We start from the raw sequence: 17,961 nt of genomic DNA on the forward strand, positions 1-17,961 counted from the left end.
TATCCTATAAAATAGAAAGATTATCGGCTGCCCTCTTGATGATCCCCCTTTCTGAATTCATTATTAAAGGACAGCCTTCATCCCACTTCGTCCATGAGATTATAGGTAAGGAAGACGCTGCCCAGCCTTTGGAGAGTTTATGGTATAACAGACTTAACACAGGCATACAGCTAACTCCGCTGTAGAATACTAGACAGGGCACATGCTGCAGGAGAAGTTCAGATGGCGTTGTTCCAGCACCTACACATCACACCTCAGATTGGTTACATTTTATGTGGGATTTGCCTCTCTACCTGGATTGTAAACTCCTTGAAGGCAGGGAAGGCACCTTGTATTTCTTGGTTCCTCTCTCCACACTTTTTACCTAAGCCTAAGCTTCAACTAGTATTTGTGGTTTAAATAGAGTCTTGTACCCAACATTCAGATTTAGTCAAAAAATTGTATTAAGATGCACTTAAACCCTAACTTTCTTTTTCTTTTTCCTGTGTTTGCAGTTGACCTGCCCCTGTTTTTCCCTCGAGACCAGCCAACTCTCACATTTCAGTCTGTTTACCACTTTACCAATAGTGGACAGCTTTATTCCCAGGCCCAGAAAAACTATCCGTATAGCCCCAGATGGGATGGAAATGAAATGGCCAAAAGAGCAAAGTAAGTGAATCTATTGTTATTTCTACAGGTAAGAACATTTTATCTAGTTCAGGGGTTGGCAAGCTGTTTCCCACAGGCTGAATCCTGCCCTGTACCTATTTTTGTAAATAAAGGTTTATTGAAACACAGCCATACCCACATCTTTACTTATTCTCTGTGGCTTTTCCCAAGCTACAGCAGTGGAGTGAGTCATCGAAACAGACGTTGTTTGGCCTTTTACAGGAAAAGCTTGCCAACCCCTTATCTAGCTTCATCAGGTAGACTGTTGTTTTTAATGAATTACGGGATTTATCAGAAATCTACCTCTCTATTTAGACAAGTACTAGATAGGAATTACAGTTATGGATAAATGGTGGTGTTGATGGAAATGTTGGCAGCTGCTTTCAAATTTTTTTAAAAAATAGAAAATTTCAGCTGTCAGTAAACAAATCAATTTTTTGTTTAGTAGTTAATACGTAGACCCAGTACCTAGTTTTTCATAGGGAACTGTAATGTCTTTGAAGGAACAGAGTGAATTACATACTTTATTGCCTCTCTGCAGCCATTGCCCAAAGTAGGGCCCTTGTTTTCCTTGATTAAGTAAGTGGCTACACAAATAGCTTAGAACCATTAAAATCCCTATGGAAGTAGGTTGGCAATTTGATAGAGGTTGAAGTTAGCTAAAGTTTGGAGTTTAGAGTTATAACTATTGCACATGAACCTCTCTGTGGAAAGCTTTCCCCAGTCAGATGGAGTAGGTAAATGTAGAAACACGCAGAGTATTTTTTGTAGGTAAAACTTAAGTATGTGGAACACAAGTCTTCATGAACCAGGGCTCCTGGATTAAAGCGACAGTGGATCAAAATCATAGTTTCTAAAAATAAATCATAGAGTGGCAGGTGGTTATTATTTTATCACTGTGAACAGCCATGTGCTCACACCTGTGACCCCAACTGAAGGATGGTCAGATCCAAAGAATCACACAAATGAAGAATTATCTATTAAGCATCCTGTTCATTCGCTCCTCCAGTATTTACTGAGCGTCTCCCATGTTCCAGGCCGTGTGCTCCATGCTGGGGATACAGTGATAAGCACATTAGAAATTGTCCATGTCTTCACGGAATCTGTAGCCCAGCAGGAGAGAAATCAACGCCTCTGTCACATCAAACTTCCAACAGTTTTTAAGTACCTGCTAACAAAGCCTGGCCTTCTAGACCCAGAATGCTCTTGATTAGTAGTACTCCTTGCTCATGCCTCCCCCTCCCTGAGGCCTCGCTCCCTCCCAGTGTACATGTTGGCATCTCCTATACTTTCTACAGCACAAGGCCTTCACTTATAGCAGGATTGGGAATTTTAAAAATAATGACAGAGTGGCTTCCTCTAGAAATCCAGGCCTCCCCAGATTCATCTGTGGAATCTAGAGCTGCTGTTATCTGAAACTTCAGTGGCCCCTTTCTCCCTGTAGTTGCCCTTTTTAGCTGTGATACCTGAGTCTGAAATTCTATTTAAGGAAAAAAACAAGCATATGCAAATGTAACTAATAACAATGGTTAAGGCTTGTATACCCTGAAACAGACTTGAAAGGGGATTATAAAGTAAGTTTCATGATTGAGGCATTGGAATTGTTTAATTCTCTGGGCCTTCCCTGTGTATACATAGGATCTTCCCCTAGAAGATGGGCTGTTATTTGTGGTATGTGCTGTGGAGTCTGAACCAGATGTGTCTTTGTGGTTTCCATGGCAGAGCTATCTTGGTGTGCATGTGTGTGTGTGGTAAGTAGGCATTGCAGCATGTATGAATTGAGTCTTTAAGGAGCTGCAGGCCACAAGCTTATGCTTTCAGTATGGGAATATGGTAAGTGAGGCTTGTTTATCTTAACAGGTCGATTCAGAGTTGCAAGAGACATTTGCTTTATGTTAACACCAGTCTCAAGAAAACATCTGAAGTAACACTGACAAAAATCTGCTTTCTACTGTAGTAAGAAGGATCCATTTTAAATGTAATAAAAGGAAAGGCCAGCAGCTCATGCTAGGAAGAAGAAATAGTTTAAAAGCTCCCATCTTAAATGGAACCGAGTGGCTTCCCTGGGCTCTGTCAGAAGACAAGGTAATGGGTAAACACAACCAGGGTACTGTACTGCTGTACAGACTTGAGCTTGGCGAGGGCTGGAGAGAAAGGACAGAAGGAAAGGTCAACTGCAGCACTCATTACACACCCTGTCTCTTTGTCCTGTGAAAATATTGTATGTACACAGTGCATAAAAGGCTATAATTCACTACGAAAGTTCTGCCGTGACATAAACACTCTCACGGTCTGTGAACAGCAGTAGAGCCCTTTGAGTGGAGTCAGCTGTTTATCCCCCCTGTAGAGCAAAATTCTAAACATGTGAACTCAGAGTGTACACTTGCTGACACTGACAAGGGCTTTTCCCATGATGTGTGCTTCTTGCTCATGGTGGTTCAGCAAATTCTATCCTCACAAGTGAAATACCCTCTACTGGGTGAGCACAGGCTCTGGGGTCATGCATGCCCCAGTTCCTCTCATAAGGTCTATTCCTATGTGCTCTGTTGTCTTGGGCAGGGCTTTTTACCTCTTGGGGTTTATTCTGTAAAACAAGTCCATAATTCTCTCTACTGGATGGGCTTGATATGAAGGGTCAATCATTGTATCGACCTATGAAGGACCCCTGAGTTTAGCTTCTGCTTTGTCTTAACATGCCTTTGCTCACTCCTTTGCTCCCACCCTCTTTCTGCTCCTTCAAATCTATTCCTTATTCCTTCCTTACGGTTTTCTCCTTTCATGCTAACTTGTAGGCCGCTATTTCCCCTCTTTTTAGCTTTATTTTACATAGACACGCATATCATCTGGTAACAGCTTTGCTTCTTTCTTTCTAATCTTAATACTCTTTATGTTTTTTAAATTTCTTTTTCTTACTTGCACTGACTGGGACCTCCAGTAAAATGTACATAAATGGTGAGAGCAGACATCTGGCCTTATATTTACACATTAAGGCTGATGTTAGCAATAGGTTTTACACAGACGTCTCTGCCCCTCACTAGCCAGCAAGTATGACTTTGGACAAATTGAGAATTTCCCTGAGGCTGTCTGATCATCTATAAAATGGTGAAGCTAGTTTAGAGGCCTATTGTGAGTATCAAATGGGGTGATTTTTATTGTTGGTTAACAAATCTCCACAAACTTAACAGCTAAAAACAGCACAAGTTATTATCTCACAGTTTCTGTCGATCAGGAGCTCAGGACAACATGCCTGGGTTCTCTGTTCAGAGTCCTATTTGACAAACATCAAGGTGTTGACCAGAGCTGCCCTCTCATCTGAGGCTTAGGGTCTCTTCCCAGCTCATTCAGGTTGTCAGCAGAGTTCAGTTTCTTGTGGTTGTAGGACTGAGGCTCCTATTTTCTTGCTGGCTGTCAACTGGAGGCCATTCCCTGCCACGTGGTCCCCACTGTTGTCAAGTCAGCAGTGAGTGGTGCTCATATCTTTCGCATGTTTCCAATCTCTTACTCCCTGTCGCTGACCTCTACACCCAGATTTAAAGGGTTCATTTGATAAGGTCAGGCCCACCAGTCAACCTACTTTTCTTAAAGACATTTGTCCCATGTAACACAGCCCAGTAATGGGAATGAAATCCATTCTTTTTACAGTCCTGGTGATTATACAGGGAGTGTAAACCACAGGTGTGGAATTTGGGGACAGTCTTACAATTCTGCCTACTACATGGTAATGTGTAGGTGAATTGTCCAGCATAGGTTCTGGCATATGGCGAGCATTCAGTAAATATGAACTCTCAGCATCATTATCCCTGGAGGAATGCTGCTAAAAGACAGCAGAGTCAACATTGCTATCTTCACATGCACCCTAGTAAACAGTCCCCCAACCTCAGTGGCTTGGCCAGAGATTCTTAAGTTCTAGGCTGTCCCATCCATGGCTGCTACTCCCTGTGGTCATGTCTACGCAGTGCCAGCACAACCAGTTTGAAAGTGGGGAAAAATCTATCGTTCAGTTATTTAATCCACATAAACCCAACTATCACTTTTTAAAAATGAACCCACTAGTTACCTACTTGTATATAGTTTTAGGTATATCTGGAAGAGTAAATCAAATGATGTTTTCTATTTCTTTGTAGTCTGATAAATCTATGGATATATGGAGTAAGTTTTCCATGAATTTCATTGACAAAGTACAGGTTGATCCTAAAGGGCTAAGTAGGTTCTTAGAATAGAATTTAATTTGTGGAAACCACCTACTGCCATGGCTCGTCACACATTAAATTCATGATATAAATGGAATTACTAAAGAATATTTGAAAAGCATCTTCTCAGTCAACACATGGGAGTAATTCATCATGAACCTCCTAAAATCATATGTTGTTTCCCTTCTTGCCTCAAGGTCAGAAAGATGTTATTTTCTTATTTAGAAACCTAGCCGGGTGCTGCTGGCAGTCCATGATCGCCCACATGTGCTCTTCGCCATGCGTGCCTGTGCCATTTTTCATCCAGTTGTCTTTGCAGGATAACTTTTTCTTTCAATAATTTTTTTAAATGGCACATTCTGAACTATGTCAATTATTTTTCATTGTTGAGACTTAGTATTCCCAAAGATACTGTTTTCTTCAAACTTCTCATTAGCTGCCAAATGCTTCAATTCAGTCCTCTAAATAAAACAGATAAAAATAGATCTCTCCTTGGTTCAGGAGGAGGTAGGTGTCCCCACTCGACTTGCGCATCCCCTTCTCACCCCTTACTGTCGCCTCGGAGGCCCCTCTGGACCCCTAGGATGCCAGGGAGCACTGTGTTGAGATTGCAGTTTGAAGAGGATACTTCACGGCATGGTCACAGAGCCCTGAGGCCCAAGAATTCTTTGGGGACTAGGTTGGGCTGGGGAAGGAGTGTTCATGAAGTGTAAGTGGTTATAATGTGAGCCTATTTCTATGTTTGTTTCTCTAGAAATTACTCGTTTCTCCTCTCCTTTGTCGGCAGCTTCCTAAGGAAGCTCAAAATTGTATTTTGTTTGTGTTGAGGTTTAGTTGCCGAGTCAGGCAGTCCCTGTGCTTGGTGACCTGGCCAGAGGGAGCCCAGCCGAACCAACTTCAGAACCCTGACTTCCAGACCACACTCAGCATTAGGGAAAACCCGGGTGGGGACTTTGCAACAACCCCCTCCCTCTCCCTGGACTGCTGCCCCTGCCTTCCCCCCACCCCCATTTCTCTTTTTCTGGCACCAAAGGTAGGGGATGACCAGGAAGGTAAGAACTGTGGCCACTGTGACTGTGCATGCCCACACCCCTCTGCGAGGGGGAGCAGCTGCGGATCTGAGCCACTCTGTGCAGGAAGGGAAACTGGCCGCAGGGACAGCACTGAGGGGGACAGAGCCACCAGGGCTGGGCTTCCAGCAAGCTCTGCCATGGGCCCATTGGGCTCACCTTAGTGACAGAAACTCCAACCCAACTACTGCTATGATTCATGGGTTTTCTTTTTTCTTTTGTTTTCCCTTGAGTTTCCAAGGAATAGTTCCCTTTAAAAAAATCCCAACTTCATCTTAGCTGAACTCCCCTCAGGAGAGAAGAGGGAATTTTCCAGGCCAGCAAAGCCTGGGTGATCCGAAGTACCCTGCGAAGACAGAAAAGGAGCCAGTGAGGGTGACCGTGCAGAGGAACTGAGGAAGGTCAAGGTCAAGGTCACCAAAGCCTTCCACTCACCTGCATGCCCTGGGCTCCTGGGGTTTAGAAATATAGAAGCTGTGAAGAGAAAAATAAAGCCAGTCAATAACATGGCATTTGGAGATCCTTGAACTCTCTAAGAGAATCGTGAAAAGTATCTTCCAAGGATTTGGTTTGTTTTTCCTTTCAGAAGAGAGAGCAACAGCGATGGGGAGGAATCCAGATCTGCCTGGCTTCCAGGCATCCTCTCCAAGCTGCGTAGGTCACAGAGAACATGTTATTTATTAGAACCTGACATCTGCTGCTGTGAGATGATAAGCTCCACTGAAAAGCATGGCCATCAATTACTGCTATTACCACCCTCATCCCAGGCCGAGCTGCGTACCGTCCTTTCAGGTTGTACCAGGCACAGAGCATCTACAGCCCAGCTCAGTCTCCTCTCTCCCCTTGGCAGGATCCCTCAGACCTTGTCGAGGCCTTCCATCTGTTCCTGACATCCTTTGATTCCCTTCTTGGGCCCCTCTGAGGGCTCCTGTAAGGACTGAACCGTGCCCCTGTCCATCCCACTTTCTCAGTGGAAAACAGGGTTAGGGTTATTGTCTGGTCTCAGTCATGGAAGCCAGAGGAAGCTGCACATGGAAAGAATAACTGGAAGGTCAACACATCTTTGTCAGGGAAGTTAGCTCAGTTGTGCCGTGTGAGAGCTGCCCAGTGCTCAGGCTCGAGTTCCTATGATCCCCCTCAGCCACTGGGAAAATGTGTGTGATAACCAAGTACAGCCACTTCCTTGTTTGTGGGTTATGGTCGTATATTTTCCTTCTTGGGAAAATAGATCTCTCAGAGAGTCAGAAAGGAAAGGATAGAGTGGATTTTTTATTTTTATAGTTTACCAAAGTAGAAACATACACTTATTAATGGAACCAGAGTTGCCTTAATTGTTGGAAGATGAAACATACAGTAAGTAAAGAAAATGCTAAGAATGGTGGCCTGGGAGTTAGGAGACTGGGTCTCATCTGGGCACCATTATTAACTTCCTGTGTGATCTTGGGAAAGACACTTTACCTTTGTGGGCCTCAGCACCCTCATCTGAAAGTACTGGGGTATTAGCAGCTGATCACTAAGTTCTGATGTATTTCTGGCAATTTAAGTGAAAATTGTGTTTAAGGTAGCTTAGCATACTTTTTTATTTATGTTGAGAAAATTCCGTCTCCATTGCCAGAGGTCAGGCACAAATTGGAAACATTACTAAATGGAATTAAGTACACTCTGTACGTGATGCTGTTTTGTACAACCCGTATCTGATATTTATAGAACACTTCAGTCGTAGAACATGCACACATATGTCCTGAACACACACCCAGGAAAATAATTCTAGATGTAATACCTTTTCAGATGTCAAGTTAAAACACCTTCTTGGGAATTAGGCTTGACTGTTCAGATGTGCGTGCTGCGTTGTGACAGGTGCTGCCAGGGCTGCTCAGGGCTGTCATGTGTGATGTGGAGTCCAGCCAAGGCAGGAGGGCCACGTGCTTATTTCTTTCATTTCTCATTAAGGCATGAATTCTAGATTTAAAAGGAAGCATCAGAGAACAATCAGGACCTTCCATTCTGTGCACATCACTAGTGACAGGCAGAGGCCTTGCTTCTGCACAAGTGGGATCTGTGTTGTGGTCAGATCACTCAACATGGTCCACCTGTGAAAATGACCTAAATTCATGATTCTTTAGAATAGAAGCTTTATAGAGGTGAGCAAGAACAGGAGCAGATTTGGGGGCAGTTACCACTACTCCAGTAACCTGCAAAATCCACAGCTAATAGCAGAGCTAAGTTGGGTGACCAGGCAGGAAAGCGTCTAGGAAGGTAAGTGTGATATTGGGGGCCCACTTCAGGACATGGAACATGAAGGACTGTAGAGATCATCTACTACAGCCAAGATTGAGTATGGTAAGCATTAACCATTGGGTGCAAATTAAATGAAATTATTGGTATAAGCCCTTAATACAGTGATTGGCATAGACTTGACACTCAATTCATCATTTTCATTTCCTAGAAGAACTTGTTCAAGGCCATACATTCAGTACCAGGATTAGAACCCAATGCCCCTGATCACTGGTCCAGGGCCCAGCCCAAGCTACTTCTGACCTCTTGTTTTTGTTAAGCCTGTTTCCTGCTCCCTTGCTCACAGAACAGCCCAGCGGAGTCAAGGACTGGAGGTTAGCATTTCTGCTCGCACACACCCATCCACCTCCCCACGGGCCTGGCCTGGGAGCCTTCTTCCTGGTGGCTCACCCTGGAGGCCGAGGGCTTCGGTGTGGGGAAAGCCCAGGGTATTCTGGGACAGAAATAACTCTTCTGAGAGTAGAAAGACGTGGTGCTGAGTACCTGTAAGGGAAGGTAAACAGTCCTGTGGCCAAACTTATTGCTAGAATCAGTGTGCAAAGGAAAAAAGGGCTGTTGTCACAGAGCAGGCCAGAAGAAAGACGCTACTTCCCAGTGGCCACTGCGTCAGCAGGGAGGCTGCACATAGAAAAGGGGATGAAAAATTCCAGTGACTTCTGTCTTCCCAGACAGACAGACCCCTGGCACTTAGTCATGCCTAATGGAAAATGGAAGCCAAGAAAACAGAAGTGAGGCTGGAGGGATATAGTGTAGTCATTAATCTAGTCACTTCTGGGGAGAAGGCGATTTGCCCCCTTGTGTGCCCTGGATGGTCAGGGCTGAGCTGCCAGGCAGAGGTGCCATGACCATCAGGAGAGCAGGCTTCAGAACAGTCATGATCATAATAATCAGGTGTAACAATGGTTTCTGCAGTGATGTTATTGCTAGTAATTCATTGTGCAAACATTTTAGAGTGATATACACTGCATACAGAGTATGTGCACAACACTGAGGACCACAGTACACACGCGCGCGCGCACACACACACACATGCATGCACACACTGTGCTGCCTTCCAGGTGCTGGCACTCATCCACCCATTTTGAAGACCCCCAACTACAAAGGCTGCTGATTGATTTTTTTGAATGGTCCATCCCTGGTTGAGAGTCCATTCTGACAGTGGGGCCATCTATGGCATTAACCACTTAGCCCACTGAGTACAAGTCAGAATTGCAAAGCAGGAAGCTCTGTAGCTGTTCTAAAAATCAAAATCAAAATTTAAAAAACCAAAATGTTCCACTATTGATCATTTTAGGGATCCAGTAATCCTTAAACTGTCATTTTTCTAGTTGTCCAGAATAACGACATTTATAGGAACATATATATAAAGGCAAGATTATGTTGTTTTTCTCAAAATAAATGATAGTGGATCATCCAGTCCCTCTTGACCATCTCATAGATGGTAATAATAATAAATACATGCTGAGTTCTCACACTGCATCAGCACAGCTGTGAATGCTGTATACAGTTTACCTCCTGGAATTCTCATAACAACCCTATGAATAGGTATTACACTGCACCGATTTTATATTATGAAGCTGAGGCCTCCCAAAGTGAAGTGACGTGTCTAAGGTAACAAAGTAACTTAGCACAGGAACTGAGAATATGCATCAGGTTTCCTAACTTTTAGACTTGCATTCTGCTCATATAATGCCCTGCCTTTCTTCCTCAGATTGATTGCCTGAATTATCCCAAATTCGCAAGGCACTGGAGCTCAGCTGTCTGTTTAGAACTGGAGTCTCTAGGCTCTCTGCCTTGGTCGACACTCAGGTTTGGCGTGCCCCTGTGTCAGCCTGCACTTTAAGAACCCACTCTGTTCTCCAGAGTTAAGGTTGCCAGTTTTAGCAATTAAAAATACAAGATGCCCAGTTATATTTAAATTTTAGATAAACAACAAATAATTTAGTATAAGTATGTGCCGTGCAGCGTTTAGGACATACTTATGCTAAAACATTATTTGTTGTTTATCTGAAGTTTAAATTTAGATGGGTATCCTGTATGGAGGGACAGCTCAAGAATCAGTCAGAACAATCTGTCTATATTGGGGAGGGAGACTCACTCATTTTCTAGTCTTTCTTGGGTAATAAAGGCCTGCACAGCAGACTCTGGCAGTGTCTTCAGATCGCTTCCTGGGTAGAGACATTACATGCTGATTGGCCCCACTATGTGTGTTTGGGGGTAGGAGGAAGTGGGGTAAGATGTCTCTTACCAGTCCTTACATATCCCTGGCCCTCTGTCTTCAGAACATTCAGACAATTGGCAGAATGGAGAAAGACTTTGGGGTCTGACAACTTGTGTCATGGAACAAGAACAAGCCCTCTTTCAGGGTTTCTTCTAGGAACTTGAACTGTCCCTTGTGGTGCGAGTGACTTGAGACAGCCACAGCAGGCATGATGGTAACTGACCAAGTGCTGCCTGTTCTGGTGAGTCTGAGGACCACTGTATTAGAGGTGGAAGGACTATCCTGGAGCCTCACTTTGGAAGTGAAACAAAGAAGAACCAGAGAATGAAGGTGCTGTGCCCAAGGTCACACAGCTATTCAGAATTTGAGTCTGAACTTAAGTCTGGGTCTACTACTTTTGGTTCTTCATAATACTTAAACGTGTCTGAGAATTCCCGGCACACTTACTTGATTTCTGAACTTTTCTCTGGATTACTTGATAACAGTGGTCTCCAGATCTCCACTTGCCTGCGTGTCCTTGGCGCTGCCACAACAGCTTCGTGCTTGACTCATCCTGTCCTCCAGGCAGTTTGTTAAGCCCCTAAGGGCAAGATCACTGCCAGTGGGGAGTTCAAGGCACTTTTAAGGCCAGCTTGATCTTGGCCCTCCCCGTGAGTGCCTCCTTGCTGCTCTCTGCCCCACCCTGACCAGTGTTCTGCAGTTGAGATGGAAAAATCCACCTCAGAGCAGATGGCTTTTAATCTCCGTTTCAGAGGAATAATTGGCCCACGTAACATGAGGTGAAAATTAAAACAAAGCTGGGCGTAGGTTTGAGCAGAATAGCGCCTTTGGGCTTAAGAGTGACTTTGACCTATTCCTCCCAGACTAGAATGATTATCCGGCTGCCAGAGAGTTCTTAGAGGAATCGCTTTATTAATGGTATCACTGGCGAGGAGGTATTAGCCCTAAGACCAGCTTTATCTGCACACTCTGAAAGCAAGCCTGACTGTGTAGGCAGAGCCAGCCCACGTGGAAGCCCGGAGCAGCGATCATGGGATCTTCCACTCTTTTTATTTTCTTGTTCTTGCCACAACCTGTCATGAGACCAAGAAAACTTGTTTTGAAAATGCTTGACAGCCAAAACAACCTGTTCTCAGCCCTGGATGAGAGCGTCTGTCTTCTCTGACCATTCATGCACTGTTAGATGTTTGACTAGCTGCTGACTGGAAAAAATGAATTTGCTGTTTCCTTCCCATATTGTTCACAGGCAAGTGCCAGTGGCTTTTCAGGTCCTTGTTTCCCTTTTTCTCCAGCCTTCACCAGAGACATTTTAAGACTGTGCCTGAGTCTAACTGATGAATGAACGTTAACATCATACTTAGGAGGATACAACCAATGGTTATGTCTCTGGGTTGTCTTTTCCAATCAGTTAGCCCCGTGACTAGTCTGGCCTCTACACTGGTGGCCAGAGGCCTGCAGCAGCTTCTCCGCTCCTCCTGCCAAGCCATGCAGGTCCTGGTCTTGGGTGGTCTAGGTTGGGTCCTGAGACTGTGAAGGAATCACTTCACTCCTCTGCAAATAGAGGCTTGGACTGGCAAATAATAGCCTAAGGGTCCATAGAGCCAGCTGCCTGTTTTTGTAAATAAAGTTTTATTGGAACACAGCTACACCCACTCACTTACTTATTGAGCATGGTTGCTATCACCACAAGGGCAGAATTGTAGAGACACAGTATATGGCCTGCTAGGCTAAAAATACCAGCAATCTGGTCCTTTACAGAAAAAGTTTGCTGATCCCTGGACTAGATAATTTTTAAGCTTTTCAAAACCAGCTTTTTATAACGTTTGAACTTGTGGCAATTCTTTCACAACCAGAGCTCCTGAAGTAACTAATAAGGGGCTAACTAGAAAGGGGCCTGTCTCCTCCCCGTAGTAGTTACAGTCCAGGCATGCTTTCAGATTGCTGAGATCTGCAAAGGGCGGGGCTTATTTTACAGTATGTCTGTATTTGTTTATTGATCTGATGGCTCTGTTTTCGTGCTGTCAGCCAGTTTTGGAAAAAAAGGAACCCCGGCTGTGTAGGTCTGACTGCATTTGGTGGCATGGTTCAAGGTGGGACACCTATTTGTATCTACATGGAAGAGAATGCTCATTTGTCTGCTTGATAACCATGACGGGAAGGGAGCCAGATGCTGCCTTAAGAACCTGTGTGGCTGCCCAAACCCACACCACCCTGTCTGTGTTTGCCTCAGTCTCCACATCTGAGCAGTGGGATGGGGCAGGAATAGCTCAGAGTGGCAGGAATAGCTCAGAGTGGCAGGGTAGGTGGGTGACTGTGGTGAGAAAAACAAGAATGGGTCCTGAAGATGCCTTAAAAATGCAGAAACTAGGAAAGCACTAATTTTCTTAATCTTTTGATATGTAAAATTTGCATTGCAGTGACAGGCATCTCAGACCTAGGCTGCAGATGCATCAGAGGGAAGCCGAAGCGCAGAGTTGAATGGTCCTCTTCTCAGGGCCCCCTTGCATGTAAAGAACATTTGTACAAACTAGAAAAAGGTGCCCCCTTTGGGTTGGTGTGGAGTTCAACTAATAGCTTTGGGTAAGAAAGACCTGTCCCTTTCTCTAGGCTTATAGCCCTGGGAGAGCTCCTAGCTTAGTGGAGGGGGGGCTAGATTTCTGCCCCTACTTGCTCCCTTGGCCAGACGCCTTTATGCAGGGCAGAAGCTGCACTCGCAAATACAGCAGCCACTCCCGATACCTGACATCCTAGAAGTCTGAGGGGTCCTCTCACAGGGGCCTTGCTGGCCAACAACAGGTTAACTTTGCTTGGCCTTGGATTTTGAGACCACGGCAGCCTGGGCTGGTCTCTGTCAGCAGTGCTGCGGTGTAAGGTTGGCTTAGTCTCAGGGCTGGAAGACCGGTGCCCATGGCCAGGATCACAAAGACTTGGACCTCTCCCAGCAGGCATCATAGGCCTTGGTCTAGTTTAGGTCCTAGCTCTTCTCTGCCAACTTCTGACCTAAAACTGGCTCCGCTTAAGGAATGCACATGATTTTCCACAGTTATATCTCAAAGGTGACATGCTAGCAGCACAAAGCAGTGTCTTTTAAGAGGTCCAGAACAGACAAGCTCGCGGCTGTGGGCTGACCTCACTCCCATGGCATTGGGTGACATGCTGCCGGGTGTGTGCAGTGACGACATTCTGCCGGGACACCCAGCTCTGCAGGCCATGTTGTCAGAGCGGTTTTGAGAAGGCTGTTATGAACTCTCCGCGGGTGAGACGACTCTGTGGTCAGATCTGATTTCTACCTCTCCACTCACACTGGGAACTGTACTGGGGCCAGCCATGTGGGCAAATGTTGAAAGATTCCTAACCCACCCTCTTCATTCTGCATCTATCAGCGGTTCCCAGCAGTCCAGAGGCTAGAGGGTTGAGAAGAAAGAGGCTGGGATCCCATGGCAGCTGAGAACTCAGCATTGCTGCCTGTCCCCTTTCTTGGTTCTGAAAGGCTCCTGAGAACAAGAGGGAATGTAGTTTGCCATAGTTTTGAGCCCCTAAAATGTGCAGTGCACCATGCTAAGGAGCAGTTAGAGTCCTGCAGACAAGGGCACTTCTCTCTGTGCCCTAAAAGATATGAGAGGGAGGCTGGAGGGTGGCATGTGGGCATCAGTGGAGCCCACACTGGGGAATAGACCTGGATGCTAGCGTGGCACCAAGGGCCCAGGGCTTAAGGGAAAGAAATCTCCCAATTAGCAGATGTTTTTGATTTTAAAAACTTACTACTCTACGTCACCAAGCTTATGATGATGCCCCTCACTTTTAGCTACGGATGCTATGGCCAGCCATGGGGTTGGGAGCAGCACTCAGCAGGGTCCTTCCAGTAGAATATGGGTGCCCCAGAGCCCTTCTAGTGGATTGTGGGTGCCCCAGAGCCACTCTAGTAGATCAGGGGTGCCCCAGAGCCCTCATAGTGGGACATGGTGCCCCACAGCCATGCCCTTCCTGCTCCAAGCCTGAGGCCACTGAAGGCACAGAAGACCCTCCAGGGCTGGCATGTGCTGTCGCTGGCACCAGCTCATTTCCAGATCCCACTCTGCCTTTACCATGTGCCTCTATTTCATAGATGTGATTGTTGCTTGAATTAAAAGGAGGTAATTTTGAAAGCGTATTATCAAATACCAAGTATGAAGTTAGCTCATTTACTCATTGAACAGCTATTGAGTACTTACTAGGTACAGGCGCTAGGTACAGTGGTCCCAAGTGTCCCAGGCCCACCTCGTAACAGGAGCTATTCTCTAAATGTTTGTTGAATTAATGTGACATAGGAATTCCTCAGAATGTGTTGAAGTGGCTGTGAGGCGGGAGTGCAGGACGGGAGGAAAGGAAACTAATATGATTTGAGTTCTTACCATGTGCCTGGCCTGCTGCCTCACAAGAACCCCATGAGTCCTGTGGGTCCATCGGAGAGAAATACATGAAGACTCAGGAAGGAACTTCCCAAGACACATAGGTAGCAAGTGACAGCACCGTATCTGAATTCAGTTCTCTCTGGCTCCAGAATCCATATTCTTCCTTCGTAATTGGGTAGGAATGGTTGCAGGGTGTTCTCCGTGCCACACGGTGCCCCTGCAGGTCCTCTGTCTAATCCATTTTTCTTCTCCCAAGGATCCCCCAGATCAATGATCCAGGCCAAATCCAAGCCCAAAATGGTCACCCTGATTCCAGGCCAGAAAGCAGGAATTGTGTGAAATCTGAGCAGAATGAGGCTCCATTACACAAGCCAAACCCCATGCTCACAGGGTGCAGGTCTTAGGAAAACAGCGGCCTTCGGTGCGCTCTTAGAATTCCTTCCAGGGTCAGCTGCTATGAGAAAGTCTCACCCAGAAGTCTCACCTTGGCAGACGGAGGGCAGCGTCCTTTCAGGCATAAAGCTACTAGCAGGGACCCAGAATCACTCAAGGGAGTTGTTGGTGTCCCCAGGAGATCTACCTTTCTGAAATAAAATTTTAAAGGATTTTGTTTGCCCCTCTGCTCTGGCCCAGTCCCGAGGCCCCCCTTACCTCCACCTCCTTTGAGAAGAGGGCGCTCATGAGCTCTGTCCTCGTGTTGGTTCTCGGCTCAGCATCAGTGCACCCTTCTCTGAAGTTTAGCACCAAGTAGTTATTCTGTAAAGGCTAAAAAAAGATGGACTGAAGAAGTTATTGTCTGGCTTGGTCTCCAAAACTGGCCCCTGCAACCTGTCATTGCCTGGACTTAAGAATAGATTTAGGAAGGAATGAAGGGTATGTATTCATTTAACTAGTCAGTCAGCAGAAAATTAGGGTATTTCTGGGTCACTGAGGTGCAGCCCCCAGAAATGAACATAGAAGCCTCTGGTATCTACACCAGAAGGGGGTAGAATCTAAAGAGCTACATTTAAAGCTGGGTGGATCCAGGGCTCCAAAGCCAGCAACACCCAGGGAGCACCTTCCTACAGCACTCATGAAGGCAGCCTGGCCTTGGAGCCCAGAGCACACAATGGAGCCTCAGCTGCCCACCCCTCACCTCCACCCCCTATTCCATTCACAAGGCCCCACTGAACCTCAGCTAGTATGAGCCGCCAAGCTCTTCCCAAGGCTGACCACAGAAGTAAACATCATGTATACAAGAGAAATCCACCAGCAATCCCAGATAATTTAGGTAGAATTGTTTTGTTCAAGAAGTCAAAAGGAAGACCCTTGGGTGGGGGTTTCCAGGGAATAGGTTTCATTTCAGGGGAAGGAAGAACATTTAACTTAGAAATTCCTCTAAGTAATAAGCTGTCCCTTACAAAAGATATCCAGGCAGAGGTCGGAGGATCACCCATCAGACGTGCTGTTAGGGCAAGTCCTATCCTGGACAAGACCCTAAGATCTCTCCCAACTGTGAGTGTCTCTGATTAGTTCCAAATGAGTGGCTCAACCCTTCATGCTTTGGAGCTCCAGAGGCAGGACAAATGACTGCAGGCTAGGTTTGGCAGTGGCAGACTCTGTGGAGGGGCTAGCACTCATGCCAGGCCTTGAAGGTGTGGGTAGGTTTGGGGTGGATAGGGAGCCCCCCAACATGTTGCATGGTTTAGGAAAGTACCCTGTACCTGCAAAGTGAAGGGCTCCTACCAAGCTGGCTCCCAGAGTTGCAAAAGGGAATTAATTATTGTTTGTGATACACTTTAAGATCCCCCGATGAAAGACCTTGTATAAATGCAAATTATTATTATTGTCATTAAAGGTGCTAGATGTCTGGCCTGCTGGGTGATGCCCTGGTTTAGCCCTGAGCAGAAAGGAAGGTGAACCCTGGGCAGAAAGTATGCTCTGGTTGTTCCAGAGCAATGGCAGTGAAAAGGAGCTGGCCAAGGAGGGTGTAGCCCATGACTGTGAAAGTGAGGCCACCAGACTCCCGACCACGGTCAGCATGAGCTTCCTGGCCTGGGAGTCAAGTGTGTGTATGTCCACTGAGGGCAGGGGCTGTGCTCAAATTCCTTCCTTCACCCCTGCAGGAACCAGCCCTTTGCCAGCACAGGAGCTAACCATGAATGAGTGAGTGGTTGCTGGTCTGAAGGAGGGAAGGAAAATGGCCAGGATGGATGTTGGCCATCCAGTCGTCCTATCTGGAGACAAAGGGGAGGGAGGTAAATAGAAAGCTCACACATGTGCAGTGCCTTCAAGATGCTTATTAAGGCTCTTGAGGGAACCCCTGTAGCAAAGCACAGGGCAGAGGTCATTTATTAATTATTGTTTCCACTGAAGAAACTGTCTCTGGCTAAAGTGGTTGGATTGATACCAAAGCAATAATAAGAATAATGGATAATAGTATATTGGACCTGGGAGTGACCTAGGAAGCCATCCCTTCACTTTACAGATGAGGCCTCTGGGACACGGAGGTGAAGTACTCCCCAAGGCCTCATAGCAGGTAAGAAGTGGAGCCAGAAGCACAGCTCGGGCCTCCGCGGCTCTATCCCATAGCACAGTTATGTTGCCACAATACCTGCCAGTTTACAGCACTTTACAGACGCCGTACTTCTCAATAGCCCTGGGGAGCTGTATGATGCCAAGTGACTTCATGTTAAAGGAACCTTGGCCATGATTTGGAGAACACTCCCGGTGCCTCCTGTGTGCATCTGGTGAATCGTACCTGCTCTTCGCGCTCCTCCTTTCCCTTCTCCGACACTCGGAGGAGGCCTCATTCTTCTGGGGTACACTAGTGCTCTGGCAGCAGGTGGGCAAGCAGAGGGAAGTCAGGGCCACCCTCTGTCCCTTGTTATCTCAGTCATTCTACCGAAGGGCCACCCAGTGCAGGTCCCTGAAAGGGGTAATGACACCAGTCAGCACCTCCCGACACACAAACCTACAAGAGTGAGGAGGGCTTAGCAGGGGCTGTCAGAGCAAATGTAGGTGTGACAGGAGTTGGAAGTAAATAGCTCAAAGTTCACTACCAGGCTGGTAATTCCAGTTTTAATGAAGGAAACGTAAAAATAGTCAAAATGTTTGGGAGGGTAAGGATCACCAAATCAAAAAAAAAAATTAGATACCACCTATTT

At 46.1% G+C, this 17,961-nt stretch overlaps 1 protein-coding gene across 4 annotated transcripts in view; it reads left to right on the forward strand.

Moving 5' to 3' along the window:
- Positions 1-17,961, forward strand: part of BABAM2 (BRISC and BRCA1 A complex member 2) — a 316,065-nt gene that overhangs the window by 288,574 nt on the left and 9,530 nt on the right. For all 4 annotated transcript variants that reach the window (XM_081156557.1, XM_081156556.1, XM_081156555.1 and 1 more), the window contains one exon: positions 495-648. In XM_081156557.1, the coding sequence (XP_081012683.1) occupies positions 495-648 (154 nt within the window). The remainder of the gene's footprint in view (positions 1-494; positions 649-17,961) is intronic.

The sequence above is a fragment of the Miniopterus schreibersii genome (assembly GCF_964146895.1).
Source record: "Miniopterus schreibersii genome assembly, chromosome: 13".
In the NCBI taxonomy this organism is placed as follows: Eukaryota; Metazoa; Chordata; class Mammalia; order Chiroptera; family Miniopteridae; genus Miniopterus; species Miniopterus schreibersii.